This window comes from Acinonyx jubatus, chromosome A1 (assembly GCF_027475565.1).
Source record: "Acinonyx jubatus isolate Ajub_Pintada_27869175 chromosome A1, VMU_Ajub_asm_v1.0, whole genome shotgun sequence".
Lineage (NCBI taxonomy): Eukaryota > Metazoa > Chordata > Mammalia > Carnivora > Felidae > Acinonyx > Acinonyx jubatus.
Window position 1 is genome coordinate 169,397,516 of NC_069380.1, and position 21,781 is coordinate 169,419,296.

At 38.2% G+C, this 21,781-nt stretch overlaps 1 protein-coding gene across 5 annotated transcripts in view; it reads right to left on the reverse strand.

Annotated features, from left to right (window-relative positions):
* The window catches only part of EPB41L4A (erythrocyte membrane protein band 4.1 like 4A), a 251,665-nt gene that overhangs the window by 92,731 nt on the left and 137,153 nt on the right, over window positions 1-21,781 (reverse strand). For all 5 annotated transcript variants that reach the window (XM_027036083.2, XM_027036073.2, XM_027036090.2 and 2 more), the window contains exons 3-7: window positions 20,336-20,387; window positions 13,182-13,260; window positions 4,830-4,927; window positions 3,560-3,680; window positions 998-1,085 (exon numbers count right to left, since the gene is read on the reverse strand). In XM_027036083.2, coding sequence (XP_026891884.1) covers window positions 998-1,085; window positions 3,560-3,680; window positions 4,830-4,927; window positions 13,182-13,260; window positions 20,336-20,387 — 438 coding nt within the window. The remainder of the gene's footprint in view (window positions 1-997; window positions 1,086-3,559; window positions 3,681-4,829; window positions 4,928-13,181; window positions 13,261-20,335; window positions 20,388-21,781) is intronic.

The window sequence follows — 21,781 nt, forward strand, 5'->3', positions numbered from 1 at the left end:
AGAAACTACTACTTGACCCAAACATGTAACTTTTATTGCCATACTAACAGTATACCCAGAGGTGCTTCTACTTTTTACGAAGAAAACGAGAAGATTTCTTGGTTTAGGAAACTCTGACGAGCAAACGAATATTGCAAAATGAATCCATAAATGAGTTACTTGCATTATGGTAAGTTTAATCAGCATTCCTTAAAAATTACATTCCATAATTTAATTGACCTTGTCTATAGAAAATCTTGAGCAATTCATTTTGTGTAAAGAATAAGGCACCTGGCTCATTTTCTCAAATCATCAAATTTGGACTATTGCTAACTCAACTCTTACAAAATGAAAGGCAATGGCATTTCAACCTCATAGGCAAAGAACTGTCAATTGGTAACCTTTGAGAAATGGTTTCAAGGTTAAGACATGGCTCCAAAACACTCAACACAGATTTAGTATAAACTCTGCCTATATTCAGCCAGTGTTCATCAGCCACTAAAGAAAATTTGCAAAACCATTTCTAATGCAGTGGTGATAACTATAGTAAGCAGTAACCCTAATATTGAGAGAACCTGTACGTCCAACATAGAACCATCAACACCTGCACCTACACTGGTGCCTAAAGGCTACTTTTCTGGTAAGTGATTTCATGAATGCTTTTCGGTCATAAAATTTATTTTTGGAAAATCCTCCTGTTTTCTGTCTCATACAATCAATTATAGACCAATTTTAAATTGTTTTGACGTTTAGCTAAGCCCTATGGAGCTGTTATCCAGATTGTGTTTTCAAGCCCAGTTAATTGTTTTCTACACATGGAAATATAATCACAGACTTTTAAGCAAAACTCATTAGGGTTTAATCCATGCAAGAGATGCTTTGTGTTTGAAAAACAGATGAGAAAGTATCATCTGCTTGCTAAACAACAGGACTACAGCTTTCCTTTGGGAGTTTCGGTGACTTTTTAAGAAAAATGTCATCAGCTTAAAATATCTCGTGTTAATTAAATGTTACTCACATAGACGGGATGGAGGTCAACGCCATACATCTCCAGAGATTTAGCAGTCCTCAAGTAATTCAGCTCTGCTTCAGAAGGAGCCTGACCCCTACACCCAGCATAAAAACAAAGAGCCTTACTTTACTAATAGGTACTGCACTTACAGGATATGAGAACCATCTTCACCATATTCACTGGAGAAATAAATAATCCTTTGTCCTAATGCAAACTTAAGTCTTAGTATTTGAAGAAGTCCCTTGCCTTCTTGGTGACAAAATTTTACACTCTGAGGTGAAACTTGTATTAAGTTAATTTCATTTACCAAATCTGTTTTTGCTCATTAAAGCCAATCCCAATGTCCCAGCATATATTAAAAACTCTGTTTCAGAAACCCTCAAAGAGATTCAGAATATAAGCACTTGAATTAAAGAATATATCCTTTACAAAGAGTAAAACGTCTCCATGCACCAGCAGCTCTCCATCAGGAGGAAAAGGAGAAGAGTAGTGGGCAGGGAGAAGACAATGGGCTCCCCAACACCTAACTGGGGTCTCTCCCCAACACCTAACTCAGCATCTCCTGATTACGTATGTAGTTTGAAAATACATTAATATTTATAAATTGTAAAAAATACTTGTCATTTTCTTAATACAAAGTATAGAAATCATCCCAAAATCTTCATTGGTGATAATTACATAAATGGTATTCATTCCTAATGAGTGTGAGCATCTGCCTGGAATCTCCATGGATGAGTGGAACTCTGTGTGTGTGTGTGTGTGTGTGTGTGTGTGTGTGTGTGTGTGTGTGTGAGAGAGAGAGAGAGAGAGACAGATTTTTAGTTAACAAAAGGAGCTATGAATTTTTTTAATTAATAAATCCTGCTTTGATGCATCCAATGTTTCAGCCATGGTACCCTGCAAATCCAGCAATACACCTCAATTTTGAAATCTATAAAGAATGTTCATGACAAATTAGACACAAGAAAGCTGCTAAATCTTGATCAAGCTTTATTCTCTTAGAAATAACAGTCACACTGTCAATACCATCACATAAAACATGTAAGGCCCTTTACCCAAAGCTCCTTGATAATTTCAAAAATGTAATTGTACTTTGAAACTCCTGGAATTAGTATTCTCAGAATGTGCCAAACACACTGCCCTTCATAATGTTATAAGAGGCACTCTCTTAGCATCCACTTCAGGGAAACCTTAAAATGAAGGACTCTATAATCAGGCTTAAGAGCATTCTGGTGCATGCTAATACAAGATGGAAAGCCTGGTTTCTCTGATTACAATTCAGCAATTGACTTCTGCTGCTACTCACTGAAACAGATCCTTTAGGCAAACATTTTTTGTTGACCAGATTAATTCTACATTTTTTTTCTTAACTATAATAGATCTGAAACCAAGCAAATTCAAGAGGGAATGTTACATAAGAGGGAATAAAGCAAAATTAATCAGTATAGAGGATTTAACCAAAATAACTATAATTAAATTATAACTTCAATGCTGCAGGCCATTAATTGAAAATCCTACTAGGGGAGTGTGTATATTCTCAGAAGTGCATGTGGTGTTAACATAATACCCTCCAAGGTGTCATCATGATTTCCAGATTCATTGCTGTAGACTGAATAGGACTTTGCTTATAACTGTAAAGAATTTACATCCTTAAGATAGACCCAATCCAGAATACATTAAGGCTTTGTGGTTTTAAAATATAACTAGAAGAATAAATTTCACAAGGTACTGATGACTGAAAAAACAGGAAATTGCAAAATAACAATATATACAGAATGATTCCATTAATGTTAAATCATACATACATAAATCTATACAAAATAAATTTTCTTTATGTGAATTTATGCATAAAGAGAGGTCTGGAAGGCCATTAATCAAAAATACATTGACGTTAGGTTTTGAAATTTACTCTCTCCTTTACATTTTTAAAGTTACTTGGGTTTTCTATGAGCATTTTAGTGTTATAAGCAGTTAAAAAAAAACTTAAAAGAAAAAAATACTAGAATGTTCAAGGCATATGTGAAGAATTTATCATTCTAGAAACTTTTCTTAAGACTACCAAAAGCAAAAGATGATACTTAATGGATGATGTAACATAAGACATGATTTTTTTTTCTAGCTTTGGTTGTATATCAAATACAATATATAACACTGTGCAATTTTAAGGAGTACAATGTATTGATTTGATACACTTATATATTGCAAACTGACTATCAACATAGGGTTAGCTAACACCCTCATTTTGTCACATGATTACATTTCTTTCTCGTGTGGTAAGAACATTTAAGATCTACTCTCTTAGCAACTCTCAAGTATATTGATGGTTCTTGAGGGCATTACTCAAAGTGAAATAAGACAGAGAAAGACAAACACTACGAGAGCATTTGAAGTGGAATCTGATAAAGGCAATCTCATAGAAACAAAGACTACAATGGTGGTTGCCAGGGACTGGGGATGGGGGAAATGGGGAGATGCTGACTAAAGAATATAAACTTTTGGTTATAAAATGAAGTATTGGGGATCTAATGTACAGCATGTTGACTATAGTTAATAAAATGTGATTCTTACATTAAAGTTTTATGAATCCTTTCTATGGCTTCTTCAAGTTCTTCCTTCTGATCAGGAACAAACCGGTACTCTGACACATAACCTGCAGTATGCTTATATGGGTCGTAATCTCCAAGCTCAGCTAAAAAACAAATTGTATTTTTTTCCACTTTAGAACAATATTCCTAAAAATACTCAAAAATATTCCTATCATGCCAAAAAATTTTCTTCAAATGTCTTATTAATAAATTCATACATAACTAATTTTAATAAAAAACAACTAGTGAGTATATATGAACGGTATAAATAAAATCTTGTCTTAAGAACATAAGTTCTATATTTTTGCTTTCGGAAAGACTATAATTATCATTTTCATTTCAATTATTCTTACCAGGTTGCATGAAATAAAATGGCATAAATAGAATTTATTGTGCATATATTAGAAAAGCTAGAGGCAAAAAACAATGATGATGTCAACATATCCTCTCAGAAAAAGGCATCAAGAGTATATGAATCAAAATGTATATGCCCCAAACAGCAGTCAGGGAAATTTAACATAATGCTGTATATTAGTTTATACAAAGAAGCAAAATCAAACCAGAAGCTCATCATTACATTTATTAAAGTTTTCCTCCCTATGTTAATCCACCTTCCAAGTCCAACCCAGTTCAGCTATGTGCCATTTTTCCTAGGATATTTTTTTCCACACCATCTCTGAACTGGAAATGCCATAAAGGCAAGGAAAATGCTGTCTCATTGCCCCCATCCCTGGCTTCATTCTTAGAAAGGACTCAGTATTTGTAAGTGGAAACATCCTCAGCCTCCAAAATGACAATGCAGTGTGGAGCTTCCCCCACATGGTTGCCATATTGATGCCAAGAGCTGAAGCGCAATGAGTGACAAATGTGTGCCACACCCTGAACGGTCACTGGCATCTGACCACATGGAATCTTCACAACAGCTGCCTGGGAGCAATGTGATCTCTGAGACAAAACAGCTTGAGGGGATCAATAAAACTCAGGTGGGATGTAGACTAGAAGGGCTTTTCAGACACTCCACCTAATTAAGAATCAATGCTGTTCCTGTGACTAAAACTCCAATGTGACCTATTACAAGGGATATGTAACTGGTTTCACTTTTAACTCTTCTGAGAAAACACTGATTAAAACTTGAATTTTGACTAAATATTTTTTTAGGAAAATATCACTTGATAAGAAGAACTTTAGTACCTAAACTTGCTTAAAAAGAAACATTCACATTTTTTTTCTCAATATGCTTTAGTGGAACCTACACTGGATGGCATATGCTCCCAGCTGAGCAGCGATGTTGACAGGGCAGGGCAGCCGGCCCTGAAGGACATCTTGCTTCACCTGCAAGAAAAACTGATATCTAAAAGAGAAATGGAAAAAAGAGATTAATGATATCTTACACTACCCAGACCTGCAGTTTCAGTCTCTGATAATCACAGCAACAGCCAATCACCTTGAAGGAAAATAAAGCCACTTCTGTGCTTTTATGAGGGGGCTGTTGAGTGAACAGGAACTATTTAAACATACATAAGCAATACAGGGTAGTGGCTCAAAAGTGTAGGCTCTCAAGTGAGACTGGATGGATTGCTTCCCAGCTCCAGTATTCATCTGGGCAGCTACTGACCCTCTCCAACAGCCAGTCTCTGCACCTGCAGAGCTGGGACAGTGAAGTGTCTACACCTCATGAGGTCAATGTGGAAGTTACATAAAAGCTACTCTCACCATTCTCATTAATGCCATTGCCACTACAACTATGACACGGTCTTACTGGTAGGAACAACCTTTATGATGTGTTACCTACAGGGTCTAAAACCATGGGTACAGAATAAAAAGGTCATTATGGTGCAATTCCATCAATTCTCATGCCCATTATCTATGGCTTTGTTCATTCCATTTGCCTAAAAGAACCTGTTAGAATAGTGCCACCCACTGTCCCAAATACTGTTAATATAGTAACTCATTCTAAGTGTTTTACATACAGTAATTTATGTTAAGACTTTAAAATAGGGCCAGTACTATTATTGTCTCCATTTTTCAGAATGAAGTAACTAATAGACACAAAGAGATGAAGTCAAGTATCTCATCCAAGATGTCACAACTAGTTAAGCAGCAGAACCAGAACTGGAACCCAGGCAATACGACTCTAGAACCTCTTAATCAGGATGCTATGCAACTTTGGCTGGCTTGCCCTCCTTCTCTCCCCCATCCAGTCTTTCTGCCTGTGGAGTGAGGGTGAGAGAAGCCAGAGATACATGAACCAATACAATGAACCATCAACACCGTCCTCAGCCACCATTACCTACAATGCAGCATGCATTCACACACTCATGCACCAGGCTGTGTCCTTTGTAATTTCTCTTTCTTTGCAAGCCAACTCTTGATGTCACTGGGAAGGGCAGGAAAAGGGCAAAGGAAATGAATTATAAAAGTCAGCTGTATTAAGTTTCTTTTCTCCAAATGCTCACAACCAAAGGCCATAGTGAGGGAATCCAAATGTTAGATACTACTCTGATTATTTCTAGAAGACTGGACCAAGTTTGATTGCATCCACAAGCTGAAGAGATAATGTTCTTAACACCTTGTGTTTCCTGAATTCCCATTTTAGTAAACAGCACCACAGTCTCCATATATCCAAGTAAGAGAAACCTACCAACAATGTGCAACACTGGCATGCGCATTCAGTCACTAAATCTGTTGTCTTTTGGAATCCACTCCAGGTCACTATCCACCGGATTTCTGAAACCTTCAGTGCTCTGCCAACATTCACACTTATCTCCCTTCCAAACAACCTCCCTGAAAAGTAGATGAAATTCTTAACAGAAAAATAGGATCATATCACTCCCTGGAAAAAATAAGACCTTTAAAAAATTTCATTTTGCTTTCAGAATAAAATTCAGATCCTTAAGAGAGTTTGTGACATGCAGGCCTCGGTCTTGGAGTGGCCTGCCTCAGTCTCCTTTGCAAATGGGCTCTATGGCCTAGGGTCCCCATCTGCACCCCTGCCACTGGTGATCATGCACGAAGGCCCACAAGAGGTGGCTGCACTGGTTTCCACAGGCCCACAAGTGACAGCACAGCAGTCATCCCCTCCAATGGCTCCCTCCTGGCCACCCACGATTATTTCTGGTGCCACCAAGGTTCCATGCCCAATAACAGCTCCTGGGAAATGCAGGGCATCCTGGAGAAGCCACGCCTCACCACCCGGGTCTCCCTAACACCAACCCAAATCCTGGTAGGCAAGCTTCTTTTTCACCAAGTCCACCCTCCAGTCCATGGCTACAGTGTTGGGAGTCCCCAGAATGCTCAGAATCTCCCCCAGGCCTCCAGCGGCACCAATACTTGTGACCTGGCTCTGGAAGCCAGGAGGAGGCAGCCTGGTGGCCAGCCTGACAAGGCCAACATCGGGCCCCAGTCCTGGGTGGCCACCAGCAGCCAGCAGGCTTCAGGAGGTGCTGGGCTCATCAGAGCCCTTCCCTCCCCTCTGCTACCCACTACTAGGCAAGCTGCAGCCAGCAAAAGTGGTTGGGTTCTTCTACAGCAAAACAGCAAAAAGGAAGTTGAGAGAACCCCACTCCTTACTCTCCAAGCCACACTCAAGCCTTCCTGACACTCTGCAACTCGGTGGCTTGCACCAAGAGAAAAATAAACTACAACCAGTTTAAAAAAAATCCTCGGAAGACTTGTGCTTCTTGAGCCAAAATTTCTTGCCATTAACCAATGACTATCTCTACTCCCTAACTTGCGTTTACTTTTCTAGCCCTACTTAACTACTCCCCATGCCCTGAATGCTCATCTTGGATATCACATCCACTTTGTTATAATCATCTATCCTCCCCTTGAGGAGGGAAAAAGCAGAGTAAAGTACTATTAGCAGAACTTAAATACAAAAGCTTATACACTGAAGACACATTTTGCTAGAATTACTACTGCTTGTTGGAAATTAACATTTATTTAGCTACACTCTCTCTATTGTTAACTTGGAATTTCTTTTCCTGAAGTGTTTTTTTTTTTTAAGGAAATGGGTCACAGATGCATATTTGTCTTGTTCTATTAAGACTTTTATAACATCTGACTGAACAGTCAAATCGCTTGCCAAATACGGAAACAGAGGAACCTAATCCCACAAGAGTTTGCTTCAAAGAGAAAAGGAAAGAGAAACAGAGGGGGATGAAAACACAAAGAACTGAAACTGAGAGAAAGACAAACAGATACAAAGAAATGGACCATATTCCATCAGTGACTGTAGTCTCAGTATACAGGTCTGGCACATAGTAATTGCTCAATAAATGTTGACTTGATGGATAGATATACAAATTGAATAGGTAGACAGATGGCTGAAATGGAAAAAACTGAACACTCTTTGCTGTCTCTGAGAAATTCACAAAGAAAAAGAAAAAAGGACATCTGTTCAAACTTCTCTGGACAGCCTGCCTTTTAAAGATACCAGAGATCTTTAAGTCATTGCATTAAAGAAAAATCCACTAAAATCAAAAGACAAGTAAACTATTTTTAATTAAGAATTTGCTTAATCTTTATCACAGCAAGCATCATATCAGTTTTTTATATGACAAATTCATGATACAGTAGAATCATATTTTCATATACTAAACAAATATTTTATCATTATGTCAGGGCCTATTTTTAACTAACTGCATATAACTTATTTTGTCGATTTTATGGGACTTAGTGTACATTTAATATTTTATTTAAATCAGAAATTTAGAGTTGGTGGGTCTTTCCCTCTGTTACTCTGCTTAAGGCTATGATTGGATGCTTGAATCCTTTTTATCTGTGGTTTTAATTAGGGGGAAACTGCATGCCAGTTTGCCTAGGACAGATCTTCTTTATGCCTGTTATACATGTATAACTATTAACAGCTCTTCTCATCATTCTCCAAAGTGTGAGGGTTTTGATGATCAACTCTACTGTGACCCTGGTTATACTATACCCCTATTGGAGAAAAATGGAACACTCATTAAAGATGATCCACTTAATAAGGAAGCTTTCCAGGCATTCTGGTGCAAAGAAGAGGCTTCTTAAAGCAGGTATTGGTTATATTTTCATGTAAATTAATATCTTGGTGTATACACACTGTCTTCCTAGCTAGATCATGAGCCCTGGGGTAAAAAAGCTGGGTCTTCCACCCTGTCCACAGCCACCGCACTACTCCCAGTACAACACAAGTGAAGGGCTTAAAATATTGGCTTCACAGTTTTCTGCTTATCTGACATTCACTGCAAAGAGCTGAGCTGACTCCAACGATGTACAAGCTGTTGAGCACCATTAACAATTTAGCAAGTATCAGAGGTTTGCTTCAAGAAGGGGCAGAGACACCCCACTCTTTCCAGAGCCCAAAAGCAAGGTTCCCTGAAATTCAGTGGCCAAAGATGCTCACACCAACACGCCTGAAGCACACCTTCCAGCGACTTAGGACCCGGTGAGAAAACAGCAATCTGGGGACAGGGAGAAGTCTGATTTCAGTGCCAGGTGAATTTGACACTGAAGAATCTAAGAGGAGAGTAGCTACCTACAGGGAAGCAGGATTGTTTTCTGCCTCCCACACAGAGGGAACCTAGCATGTGATAGGAGCCTAATCATTTCAGATAAAACTTCACTGTGAAGGACAGAGGGAAATGTTTATGATACACAAAATATTGAACATTGCAGGGGAAAATGGCATGTATTGCTTAATAAGGAGAAAAATAGTAGAGGAAGCACACATTGATTCTCAAGAAAAAGTGGCAAAATCAGGAATAACACTTTCATCTCAAAGTATAAAACTCATGATTACAATACAGGAACAAATAGCAATAATATCACCTTACATTTGTATAATCCTTTAAGGTTCACAGATTTCTTTTGCATCCATCCCAGAATGTGACCCTTGTCTCAACTGTGTTGTATCGAAAACCCTTATCCTCACTTAGAGGGGACAGAAACTCTGGACATGAACATGTAGCTGCAGGCCATTCAGCTGGTAAAGAAGCTAAAACAAACAAATCTTCACAAAGTGAAAAATAGGAATTTCCATATTAAAGTAATAAAATTAAAAAAGAAAATAAGCTTAATTTCAGTCTCCAAAGGCTGCTCTAAAACATTATAAAACAAAATTAAAAAATCAAATACCTATGTTAAAAAAAATTTTTAATGTTTATTTTCGAGAGAGAGAAAGAGAGCACAAGCAGGGGAAGAGCAGAAAGAGAGAGACACAGATTCCGAAATAGGCTCCAGGCTCAGAGCTGTCAGCACAGAACCCAACACGGGGCTCGAACTCACAAACCATGAGATCATGACCTGAGCCGAAGCTGGACGCTCAACCGACTGAGCCACCTAGACACCCCCAAATACCAATGTTTAGAAGTTAAAGAGTGTCCATTATGAACGAGTCATTTGGAACATTGTTTTCTTTTTTAGAAACTGTTCTTAGATCCTTGAAGGTTCAGACAGCTTCCAGCGACATCACAGATAGGGTCGTCCAGCAAAGCAGTAGACAGTCTCTCTGTCCTCCTTCTTTGCAAGACGGAAATTCTCTCTTGGGTCACTACTGAATCTACTTGGTACTCAGGGCACTGGACATAGTGCTCCATGTAGTTATTAAATGATGGTAGCTGAATGAGTGAGTTCTGTCCTTACACACAAATTCAAGAAATGTAGGCAAGAGGGCAGACGTAGGAGGATTCATAATTAAATGAACAACTACACCCAGAAAGTTGTGACTAGTGGACTGACTTTAAGCTGGAAGACCCAACCCAGGGCTCCAATCCAAGCTGGTCTTTTCCTCCCTAATTTCTTAATCAATAGTTTGAAAACATAAAGTACTTATCATTATTTTTACTTCAACTACCCCTATCATCTATGGAACATTATATTTTTGTGTTAGGGTCAGTATTTGGCCTGTGTATCATCTTATATATTCCTTTCATTGTCTTCTTGAAAAAATACTTTAATTCGTTTTTGCAGATGAGAAAACGGAGACTTTAAAAGGTTACATAGTTTTCTCAAATTTACACAGCTAGTGAGTGGCAGAGCAAGGATGCAAACCTCAGCCTATCTAACTCCAAAGCCTGTCTTCCTTTTTTTTTTTTAATGTTTATTTATTTATGAGAGAGAGAGAGAGAGAGACAGAGCATGAGCAGGGGAGGGGTAGAGAGAGAATATGAAGCAGGTTCCAGGCTCTGAGCTGTCAGCACAGAGCCCAACGTGGGACTCGAACTCATGAACCATGAGATCATGACCTGAGCTGAAGTCGGATGCTTAACCGACTGAGCCACCCAGGTGCCCCCAAAGCCTGTCTTCTTAACCAAAATGTGTTATGCTTATCAAGTGTGCAGGGGATACAGAGCTATAAATGATCCAAAATATGTGGAAGGCTGTTGTAATATTTTGAATCAGAATTAAAAATAAGCTTAACAGATACCATGAGGACACAAATTATCTAAAGAGCCGATGAAGAGAAGAGACTTTAGATAGCATTAATTTTCATGTCAAAACTTACGAACAACCCAAGAGCCAATACACAGTAGGCTAGAAGAGTTTTCCAGAGAATTGAAGCAAGATAAATGTTCAACTTGCAAATGCTGACCTAAGTACACTTTTCCTTTAATAGCATATATTGGGAGATTTGGGGTTTGGGTTTTAGTTTCACTTTTGCCAAAATCATCTCATGCAATTGACTCCCTTTGTAAGGTCCATGATGCCTATCCATTTAAAGGAACCTATTCATGCAAATTAATGACTTAATCTTCGGGACATCCTAAAAATCAGTATGTAGTGATATCATATTGAGTCATATTAAACTTACTTAAGCTCAACTATATGCTCTGGGCAATAAAAATAAATTATTTTAGGTCATGGTTACTAGCTGGAAGCCAACTCTGTAATCTGGTTCTTAGCTACATGATCTGGTCTAATATGTGAGGCAAAGAAGATTGCAGGGAATATGTCGTGAGGTTGTACGTTACCCACAAATCTATACATTCTGCTCACGAGCTGGTAGTAGATTCTGAAGGGAAATTTCTGTTCATAATATTAGGTGAACAGGTTTAAAATAATGCATTCTAAAACACCCATTTCTCTCCTTATGAATAATAAATCGAGTATCTTTTGGAACCCAACCCTCACTCAAGATGTAACTCCACTGACCTGCTGGAGCGAGGAGAGAATGATATAGTAAGTGCTACCATTTATCAAGCACTTACTGACCAAATGCAGCCAACTAACACAAGCTTTACATTATTTTTAGTACACCATTTCATGCTTACAAAACCTTATGAGACAGGTATATCTCCAAATTTACAGTTGAGGAAAGTGAGGCACAGAGAGGTTACTGACAACCTCAAAATGAAGGACTTTCCTGGTATTTTCATAAAATGTTATTTCCTTGCAATTTCCTAATAAGTTACAAACATGGGTGTGTGTGCCTTTGTGTGTGTTTACCACTTGGACTCAGTTTCCCCATGAGCCCATAACTCAGAAATCCCTCAACTGCAAAGATTATTCACGAAGCTCTAATGTAAATATGACCCCTCTCCTTAATTCCTTCCCAACACAACGGCCCTTCCCCCATAGAGGTGTGTTCCTGGAAGGCCTCACAGGACAGCCCTCCTTTAAAAGTGGTCCTTTATAAAGTAGAGATGGAAGATGTGAATGAAGCTTGGCACAGTTCTAAAAATGAGGCCTAATTACAGCACTCCAGAGAAGCACAGGAAAGGTCCACTTCGCCTCCTCTTTTCTCACTCTTCTGAGTGCAGTCCAGAATCAAGACAAAAGAATCTAAGGAAAACCATGAAAGGATGGAATAGGAACAAAACCACAGACCACCTTCGTTATCAAAGACACAATTTCCAAGGTTTTGAATAACGCATTCAGCTTTCCTTGAGCCAGTGATACGGGTTCACTAAGAAAGCTGACCACTTAGAGTTAAGTCAGGGAAAATGTTTTTGTTTGCTACCACATACAGTCTAGTGGAGTTCAGTGAAAACCTAACACTACTGCCTGCTCTTTATAAGCCACTTTCAAATGTTGGCATGGACTATTTTTAATAATATAATCAATACCAACTGGAAATTCTGCCATAACTGAAATAAAATATTTGATGACAAAGGTGAAAGAATACACTATGAAACGCTGTTGTTGTTGTTGTTGTTTTTCTCCTTTATACTGAAAGCAATTATCTTTTCATTTCCTGTGGAGATAAACAAAAGCCCTGGACAACTCACATTTAAGCTATAACCAAATAAAGAGAAATTACTGGCTCTTCAAATTTGTATTTACATATGCAAACTGAGTATCAAAATATCCTTCTTTTACACAGTTCAAACGGCTACTGACTACAAAGGCCAAATGCAGTCTTCACAATAATGATACAGAAATATCCCATCACAGCAGATGCAAAATCTATCATCATGTCACCCGGGTTCATGCCATTGTTCACACACATCTATCATCAGACACTGATCTTCCTCATGCAATGCTAGTTTAAATTTAACTCTCAGTGGAGATGCATTACAAAACAAGGTAGACACACATCCAAATGTTTGACCCCAGTTTGTATTAAATAAAGCCCTCTGTATATGCCATACATGAATTGTTCAAAAGCAAAGTCAATACTATACCTGGTTATTTCTTCTTTAAGCTTACATGGATCTTCAGCATAGAATTTAATACCAAAATACAAAGTATATGGAGGTCCAGCTAAAATAAGAAAAGTTAAATTTCATATTAAAAATTAGTCAAAGTAGAAGTGTAATATCATACAACTATTAAAACTTACACTCACCAAAAATATTTGCAAACTACATATTCAATAAGGGGCTAATACCCAAAATACATGAGGAACCCCTACAAGTCAATAGCAAAAAACAAACCAATTTAAAAATGGGCAAAGGACCAGAATAGACATTTTTCTAAAGAAGACATACAAATGCCCAACAGACACATGAAAAGATACTCAACATCACTAATCATCAGGGAAATGCAAATCAAAACCATGAGATATCACCAGACGCCTATAAGAATGGCGAGTAGCAATAGGACAAAAGTGTTGGTAAGGATATGGACAAAAGGGAACCCTTGTATACTGTTGCTAGGAATGTAAATTGGTTCAGCCATTATGGAAAACAGTAGGTAAATCCTCAGAAAATTAAAAAGAGAATTACAACATGATCCAGCAATCCCACTACTGTGTATTTATCCAAAGGAAATGAAATGAGGATCTCGGGGATGTATGTGCTCTCCCACGTTCATTGCAGCATTAATCATAATAGCTAAGATATAGAAGCAACGTAAGTGTCCATCAGTGAACTAATGGATATTATCTATATATATCGCATCACATCACACACACACACAGGAATATTATTCAGCCATAAAAAAGAAAGAAATCTTCTCATTTGAGACAACATGGATGAACCTGGAGAACACTATGCAAGGTGAAATAAGCCAGACACAGAGAAAAAATAATACTGCCTGATCGCACTTATATATGGAATCTAAAATAGTCACATACATAGATGCAGAGAGTAAAATGGTGGTTGCCAGGGAATCTGGGAGGGAGAAATGAGGAGATGTTGGCCAAAGGGTACAAAGTTTCAGTTATGCTAGATGAGTGAGTTCTGGGGATCTAATGAACAGCATGGTGTCTACACTTAATGATAACATGCAAACACACACGCACACACACACACACGCATGCACGCAATTATGCAGAGGTGATAGATAAGTTATTTAACTTGATTGTGATGATCTTTTTATGATATATACATAAATTGATCAGCACGGGAGTTTTGACCTGCTCCGTTTCCGACCTGGGTTGGTTCACCCCTCCTTAGGCAACCTGGTGGGCCTGCACTCCCGAGAGGTCACCATATTGATGCCGAACTTAGTGCGGACACCCGATGGGCATAGCGCACTACAGCCCAGAACTCCTGGGCTCAAGCGATCCTCCTGCCTCAGCCTCCTGAGTAGCTGGGACTACAGGCAGGTGCCACCGTGCCCGGCTCATATATTGAAACATTCAACTGTGCACCTTAAATTTATATAATTTTTATATGTTAAAGGTACCTCAATGAAGTTGTTTTAAAAATTACACTCATGGGGCCCCCCCCGGGGGCTCAGTCAGCTCAACGCCTGACTTGATTTCAGCTCAAGCCATTATCTTGTGGTTCCTGGAATCAAGCCCCACACCAGGCTCTGTGCTGACAGTGCAGAGACTGCTTGGGATTCTCTCTCTCCCTTTCTCTGCCCCTGCCCCATGCACACACTTGCTCACTCTCTCTAGAAATAAATAAACTTAAAAAAATTATACTAAGAACTTTTAAACACCCAAGAAAATGTAAAATAAAAAATAGGATTGAGAATTATGTAACAGTAGGACAACTATTGGTATTTAAGTAGGTACACATCTATGTATTCATGAACACAGGAAAAAAAGAGAAGATCAAATATATCAGAATGTTACCAGTTCTTATCTATGGTTAGTGAGGTTATGCACAGTTTTTATTTATTCATAATTTTCCCATTTTCACATTTTCTACAACATACATGTATTTTTCTTCATAATGAAGAAAAGTTAATGATAAAACAAATGGTTTTTAAACCACCCACCTATTACTATTGCAAAAAGTACAAAAATATGCATCTGTAAAAAGCTGATACAAATAAACGGATATAGTATCCAAACTTAAATGCTTAGCAGCAGGTGGACCATTTATGTCAACCACAGGAAGTATATATGGCACCCTGCAACTGTTTAAATGGGCAGAGGGAGAACTCCATGTGCTGACTGGGAAAGATTTCTAATCTATTTCTGATGGCAGAAATATCCCTTTTGTGAAGAAGAAATTATCTATGAAAATATGTATTCCACCCTAGAAGAATACACAAGAAAAAACACTGGCAAACTTTGAGAAGCAGAACTGGAAACTTTTTTTCCACAGCTTTCATGAGGTATAACTGACAAATTAAATTGCAACACATTTAAAATGTGCAATGTGATGATTTGCTATATGTAAACATTATGAAAGGATTCGCCTATAACACATTTGTCCTTCACATAATTACATATTTACTTTTTTTTATTTGTGTGTGAGAACACTTAAATTCCACTCTTAGAAAAACTAATAATTTTCTTTCCATATGTATCTCTACCCTTTAAAAAAAAAAAAGATCATCAGTGAGGCTATGTGGTAGGATTATAAGCAATATTTGTCTCATTCTTAAACTTTTCTGAATCTAAGAATGTGGGTTTTTAAATTTTATTTATTAAAAAATATTTTTTTTGAGAGAGAGAGAGAGAGCAAGCAGGGGAGGGGCAGAGTGAGGGGGAGAGACAGAATCTCAAGCAGGCTCTGCACTTAACACGGAGCCTGATGCAGGGCTCAATCTCATGACCCTGGGATCAAGACCTGAGCCGAAATCAAGAGTCAGACACCCAACCCACCCAGGCGCCCCTGAGAATGTGTTCTTATATATTTAAGAAGACATTTCTCATCTCAGTCATTTACTACACACAGAAGAACAATGTGCACAAATACCAAAAAAAAAAAAAAAAAAAAACCAATGTGCACAAATATCATATATATATATATGGAATAAAGCTGGAATTGTACTTACATGGGGAAACATAAAATATAATTCAGCATTCATATTGTGCAAGAGAACACAAGCCCCCTGGGTGCCAAAAACATCATATTATGCTCTCACTAGACATATTTCTATTTCAGAGGGTCTGAATCTAACCTGTACCGTTTCCAAAACTTCTGTGCAGTGTCGTAACTAGATCTTATATTAAATCTGTTTTAAAATGTATTTCTTACCTGGTATATTAATCAGTGGTCATAATTTCTAATTTTTTTCTTCAACAAAAGCTCTCCCACACAAAAAAAGGATGTCAAGTATACATGTCAGTAAAAATATTTCCACTTACATATTGTGACCCCAAGTCTCTGACAGTGTGTAACTGACACAAAGTAACCCCAGTCTATTTTCATTTTTACTGAGTAGAAAAAAAGGGACAAATTTAGAGGCTGGGGAAAGGAAGTTAAGCTGAACAGGTCATAAAGTCATAATGCATTTTTAATATACAAATTTTGTTATTATTTATTGTTATCATGACACACATGTGCTGTGTCTGTGGAAGCCCTGTTCCTGGCATACAGAAGTTAACCGACAGTAGGGCCTTGCTCCTCTCCCCTCATCTATGCCTTTCTGGACAAGGTGTTCCTTAAGCTAGAGCTTTTTTAAAAACTGAATTTAAAAATTTTTTGTTACAATTTTTTAGCATTAGAGTTGATTCCATATGTTTAATTTCTATGATCACTTAATCACTATGTTTATATTTCTGACAAATGCACCTTTACCCCTGAACATCGATGTCAGGGAGGCACAGATTATTAAATATTTAGAAGAACCAGGAAGTCCACCGTCTGCTGATCCATCTCTGTCAGTCAGCTCTGTGTTGCTGAGCAGATGGGTCCGCCTGTGCCTGCAGGCCACGGGGGGCTGGGATCTAGGGGCCGGGAGGAGCACAGATGCTGTGGAGACAGTGCACAAAGGGAAGAAGGCCCTGTCCAGATTCCAGAGTTGCTTTTATTCTCTGCAATGTGACAGATTACACCCTACTGACCAAGCCTCGCCACTTCAAACGTGCTTAATGATGAGCAGTTAAGCAGAAGTTCAAAAAATACACAATTAAAAACATTCAGTTTTGGCAAATTTTCTTTAAGGACTTTTGGCTCAAATCAGCTATTTCCCACTTGCATATAAAATGGTTTGTGTTCTAAATATAAGGCATCACTACTATTTGACTGCATTTGGCAATGTATAAAAACATTTCGTAAGCATGTGATTTTGCAAAACCACCTGGTAACATAGGGAAGACAGGTAAATATCCAAAGTGGTAAACAACATGGCCAAGATCACAAGGTTGAGAACCAAGTTTGCTAATACCTAGAGTTCAGTGCTTTATGGCCACTATTCCTTATAGCCTCTCAGGGAAAAGAATTATAATGCCTTCAGAGTAAGCAAATACTTTCACACACATCACTGTTTTATAGATCAATCTAAGGCTATGGAAAAGGACACTCTGGAGCAAGGATACATCTGATCAGATATTTTTTGGCTTCCTGTTCTAAGACTGACTATAAATATTAGGCACTGATGAAGAAAACTCCTAAGTTATTATTATCTTGAATCTCTTTCAACAGAATCTACCTTTAAGAAATATTCATGTAAAGTAAGTTAATATTGTTTAGTTTAGCAAAAAATACAGAAGTGAGAAAATGGAAATCCTTGGGGCGCCTGGGTGGCACAGTCGGTTAATTCAGCCAGGTCACGATCTCACGGTCCGTGAGTTCGAGCCCCGCGTCGGGCTCTGGGCTGATGGCTCAGAGCCTGGAGCCTGCTTCCGATTCTGTGTCTCCCTCTCTCTCTGCCCCTCCCCCGTTCATGCTCTGTCTCTCTCTGTCCCAAAAATAAATAAACGTTGAAAAAAAAAATTAAAAAAAAAAAAGAAAATGGAAATCCTCTACTATACCTTTTGTGACTAATTTCAAGGCCTTTAATAATAGTAAGTCTTCAATGAGAAGGAGAAATATCAAGAAATATCAAGAAAAATCAAAACTCACTCATGAGAATCCTGGTAATTAGCAAATACTCCATCATTATTACAGACATTCTTTCTGACTGATCTACTTGAGGCATGACAGCCATTTTCCTTCATTAATTATCAAATTATTTCATGAGATGAAATATAAAGATTATGTATTCTTTAGTTACATCATCTTCCTTTACTATCGGTGTTTTATTCTTACTATGCATCAAATTTTTGATAGGAAGATATTTATTTAGGATTAAAAAGCAATTATACAGATTATACATATTTAAAAAGAATATTTCATACCATGTGAAGAAATAAATACTTCAAATGCACTTAGGAACACCAATAGTGTACCCTAAATAATTTACACTTTTCTTCACCACTTGGATAGAAATCTCAACTTGTTAATAAAAACCCTGTGAGTTTGTTTTAAAATAATCATTCCTGACATTTTTCTAATTTTTAAACTGGTATTTATTTTAAGTATTTGGTTGAAAAAGATAGATTTACTATATTTATTACTATACCTGAATTTTGGAGGGAAGTACAGATTTCTACATCCTGAAGGATGGCACTTTTTAAATTGGCACTCCCACCATTTATATGCAGATACCTCATGGAGGTTGCCTGCATTCATAGCTCACTCCTTGCATCCTCATCCCTCCCCTCTTGGCCTTTAGTAGGCAGCTCATTCAGGAAGAGGACTAGAAATACAGAAGCACTGGAAATCAGAAGACCTGCTACCAACTAGCTTCTCACCCATGGCAAGTCATGAACCCCTTATGAATTACGACTTACTCCTGCGTAGGCTGAGTATGCAGAACTTGGTGATACCTAAGGTATATATTTTGAGGGTTCTTTCTCACCCCCACAGGCTGGCCCCAAGCCCACGTTTCTGAAACCATTGCACAATCTCATCCAGAATGCCCCCTAGCAGCTATGTTTGTATTGACCTTGAGGAAGCCCAGACATGGCCGAATAGACTGAGGTGAGTTCCTGACTCAAACTGGGCTAGTCAGATGTACCCTCCCATAGAACTGGGACCTGCATTCAGAGACAGCCAGTCAAGTCTGCCTGTGGCTACAGCTATAACCTGGAAACTGTGGAGGCTTCCCCCATAGACATGGATAAACAGAGAGAAACAAAAATGATGCTAATGTTCAGAGAAATAGTACTTGCTGAGTTCCTGATAGTTTTGCAATTCCTAGTTTCCAGTTCCTTTCTGAGGCACAGCTTTGTTCCTGCCCTTCAGGTCCGTGAAGTGACCAATTTTATCACCATGAATAAGCCATTATATAAACACATGAAGTACAGATTCAGAATGGGGAGTCATACAGGCCCAATGAATCTACTACATCTTATTAGAAATAATTTTCACATTAAAGCAAAATAGTTTAATGAGTACAAAGTTTCAGTTTGGGATGATGGAAAATTTTTGGAGAAAGTAGTAATGGTTGCACAATGAATGTATTTAATGCCACTCAAAAGTGGTTAACATGGTACATTTTATGTTATATATTTTATCATATTTTTAAAAGGATAATTAAAATATAACTACCCTTTCACATACTTAAGGATCGCATGTATGTGCACACGGGCATATACTTTTATAAATAAAAATCTGTGTTATGGAGTATAACCTTAATTATACTCTCAGTTACCTAATAAGATTCATATTGCTAAAACTAAAAGGTAGCCCCTATAAACAGATGGATCCTTTCTGCAGTCATAGAAATCTTTCAGGACATAAGGGCAGTCCTTAATTACTGCCTCAGCAAATAAGAGTGTGAATGACAAAACCACTCCTTAACCCAAGAAACTCAAGCTCTTTAGAAGGTCAGATGTCCACCTTTTCTTCCAAATCAATGCCTCTCTACGTTTTAATGTGAAATTTTAAAGACAAGAAAATTTTAAAAATCACTGACAAGTCAAGCACAGGCATACCCAAGCCAAATTCAATATTTAGATCCACTCAGTTTCTTTATAACCAAAAATTTAATCGGGGTTTGGAGTCAGAGTCTGGCAATGCACACAACACCCATTTCCATATTCTGGTACTCGAGTACTAGTACTCATTCCTGTAGCACTAAAGCATATCTCTGCATCCAACTAATCACAGACATTGTATCATTTTCAAGGCACCCCTTAAAAAAATTAACATCAAATACCTACTGTTGATTAGTTCTTTGTGTTCAGCAAGGGTTTTTGCAGGATCCAGCCAATACTGTGAGGGGGGAAAAAAAGGGTGATTATAGACATTAGTTGTTTTTCATTGGCCTTCGCTTTAAGAATATTTGTCAAGTGTTATTTGAAATGAAATTTAAATGCTTAATAAATATTTAGCTTATTACATATATACATAAATATACTTAAGAGCTTTCTGTGACTAGAACACTAAAAGAAAAATGATGTTGATGTTCAGAGAGGAGCAGAGAAGAGAAACAGTAGTTGTAGGTTCTTGGTTAAGTTCTCATGCTGATTATAAGGTCAGTAATTTCAAGATGCTGATGAGCAGGAAAACAATGGCTGCAGAGAATGCTCCCCAAGTCTCTTTCCAAAGTCCCATCACAACCGCCCTACAGCCATTTCTCCTTCAAATGCCCTCACCCTCTTCATTTGCGGTCCCATCCCTTACAGGTAGTACTGCTAGATATTAAGAAGAAAGCAAACAAATTAAATCAAATCCTTATCAAGTATCCAGGAAAGGCAACTGAGCACAGTGGCTGAGGGTCCGAGTCCCAGAGCAGAACCAGCTGGATTTGGTCCTGGCTCTTCCTTCATCATCACCATGGAACCTGGAACAAGTTACTTGACTTCTCCAAACATTCTTCATAGGCTTGCTGTGAGGATTAAATACATGAATTCCTGAAGTCTTTAGAATAGTCCCTGGTTCATACTAAATATGCAACACATACTAGTGATGATTATTATTAAGGTCTGAGGGTCAAATTCTTATTAAATGTCTTTAGCCAGTCTAAGGTACTTGTTTATGAATTCAAGTTAATCTTTGAGGAACAGAAATTTAGATAGTAATAGGAGAATTTTTGGCCCTGGTGAGAGGCCTTCCTTAAATCTTACTTTTGTGAAATAAAACCACTTAAAAAAAAGAAAAAAAGGAACAATCCTCTATCCCTGCCCCTGCATGTGGGGGAACAGCAAGGGAGAAGCAATAAAACACAGTGGGGAGCATCGGGGTCTCCCATAGAAGGGCACAGCAGAAGGGCTTCCGGTGCCCTGCGGGTCAAGGGTTGGAGGTCCCAAGGGCCAAACTGACCAGTTTCCATTTTCACACATTCCTCAATGTAGAGGCAATTCTCACAACAGGGAGTAGGAGCTGGTTCACCTTGAGCCACTTTATTCCCAGCACTTTTGTGTTTACCATGGTGAAAACATTCACACTCTCCTGACACCTCTGGGTCAGGAATCACAGGTCATAGGAGGATCCAAGAGAATCTTCCTGCCGGGTTCCCCTTTCCCTGCCCCTTCACTGAGGGGAGAAGTACCTGATCTGTTGTACAATAATAGCAGTAAGTATACAGTGTAATTGTAATGTCTTATACAACCCCCTCACCTCTTATTCCTAGAACAATTATTCACACTAAATGTATGTCATAGTCA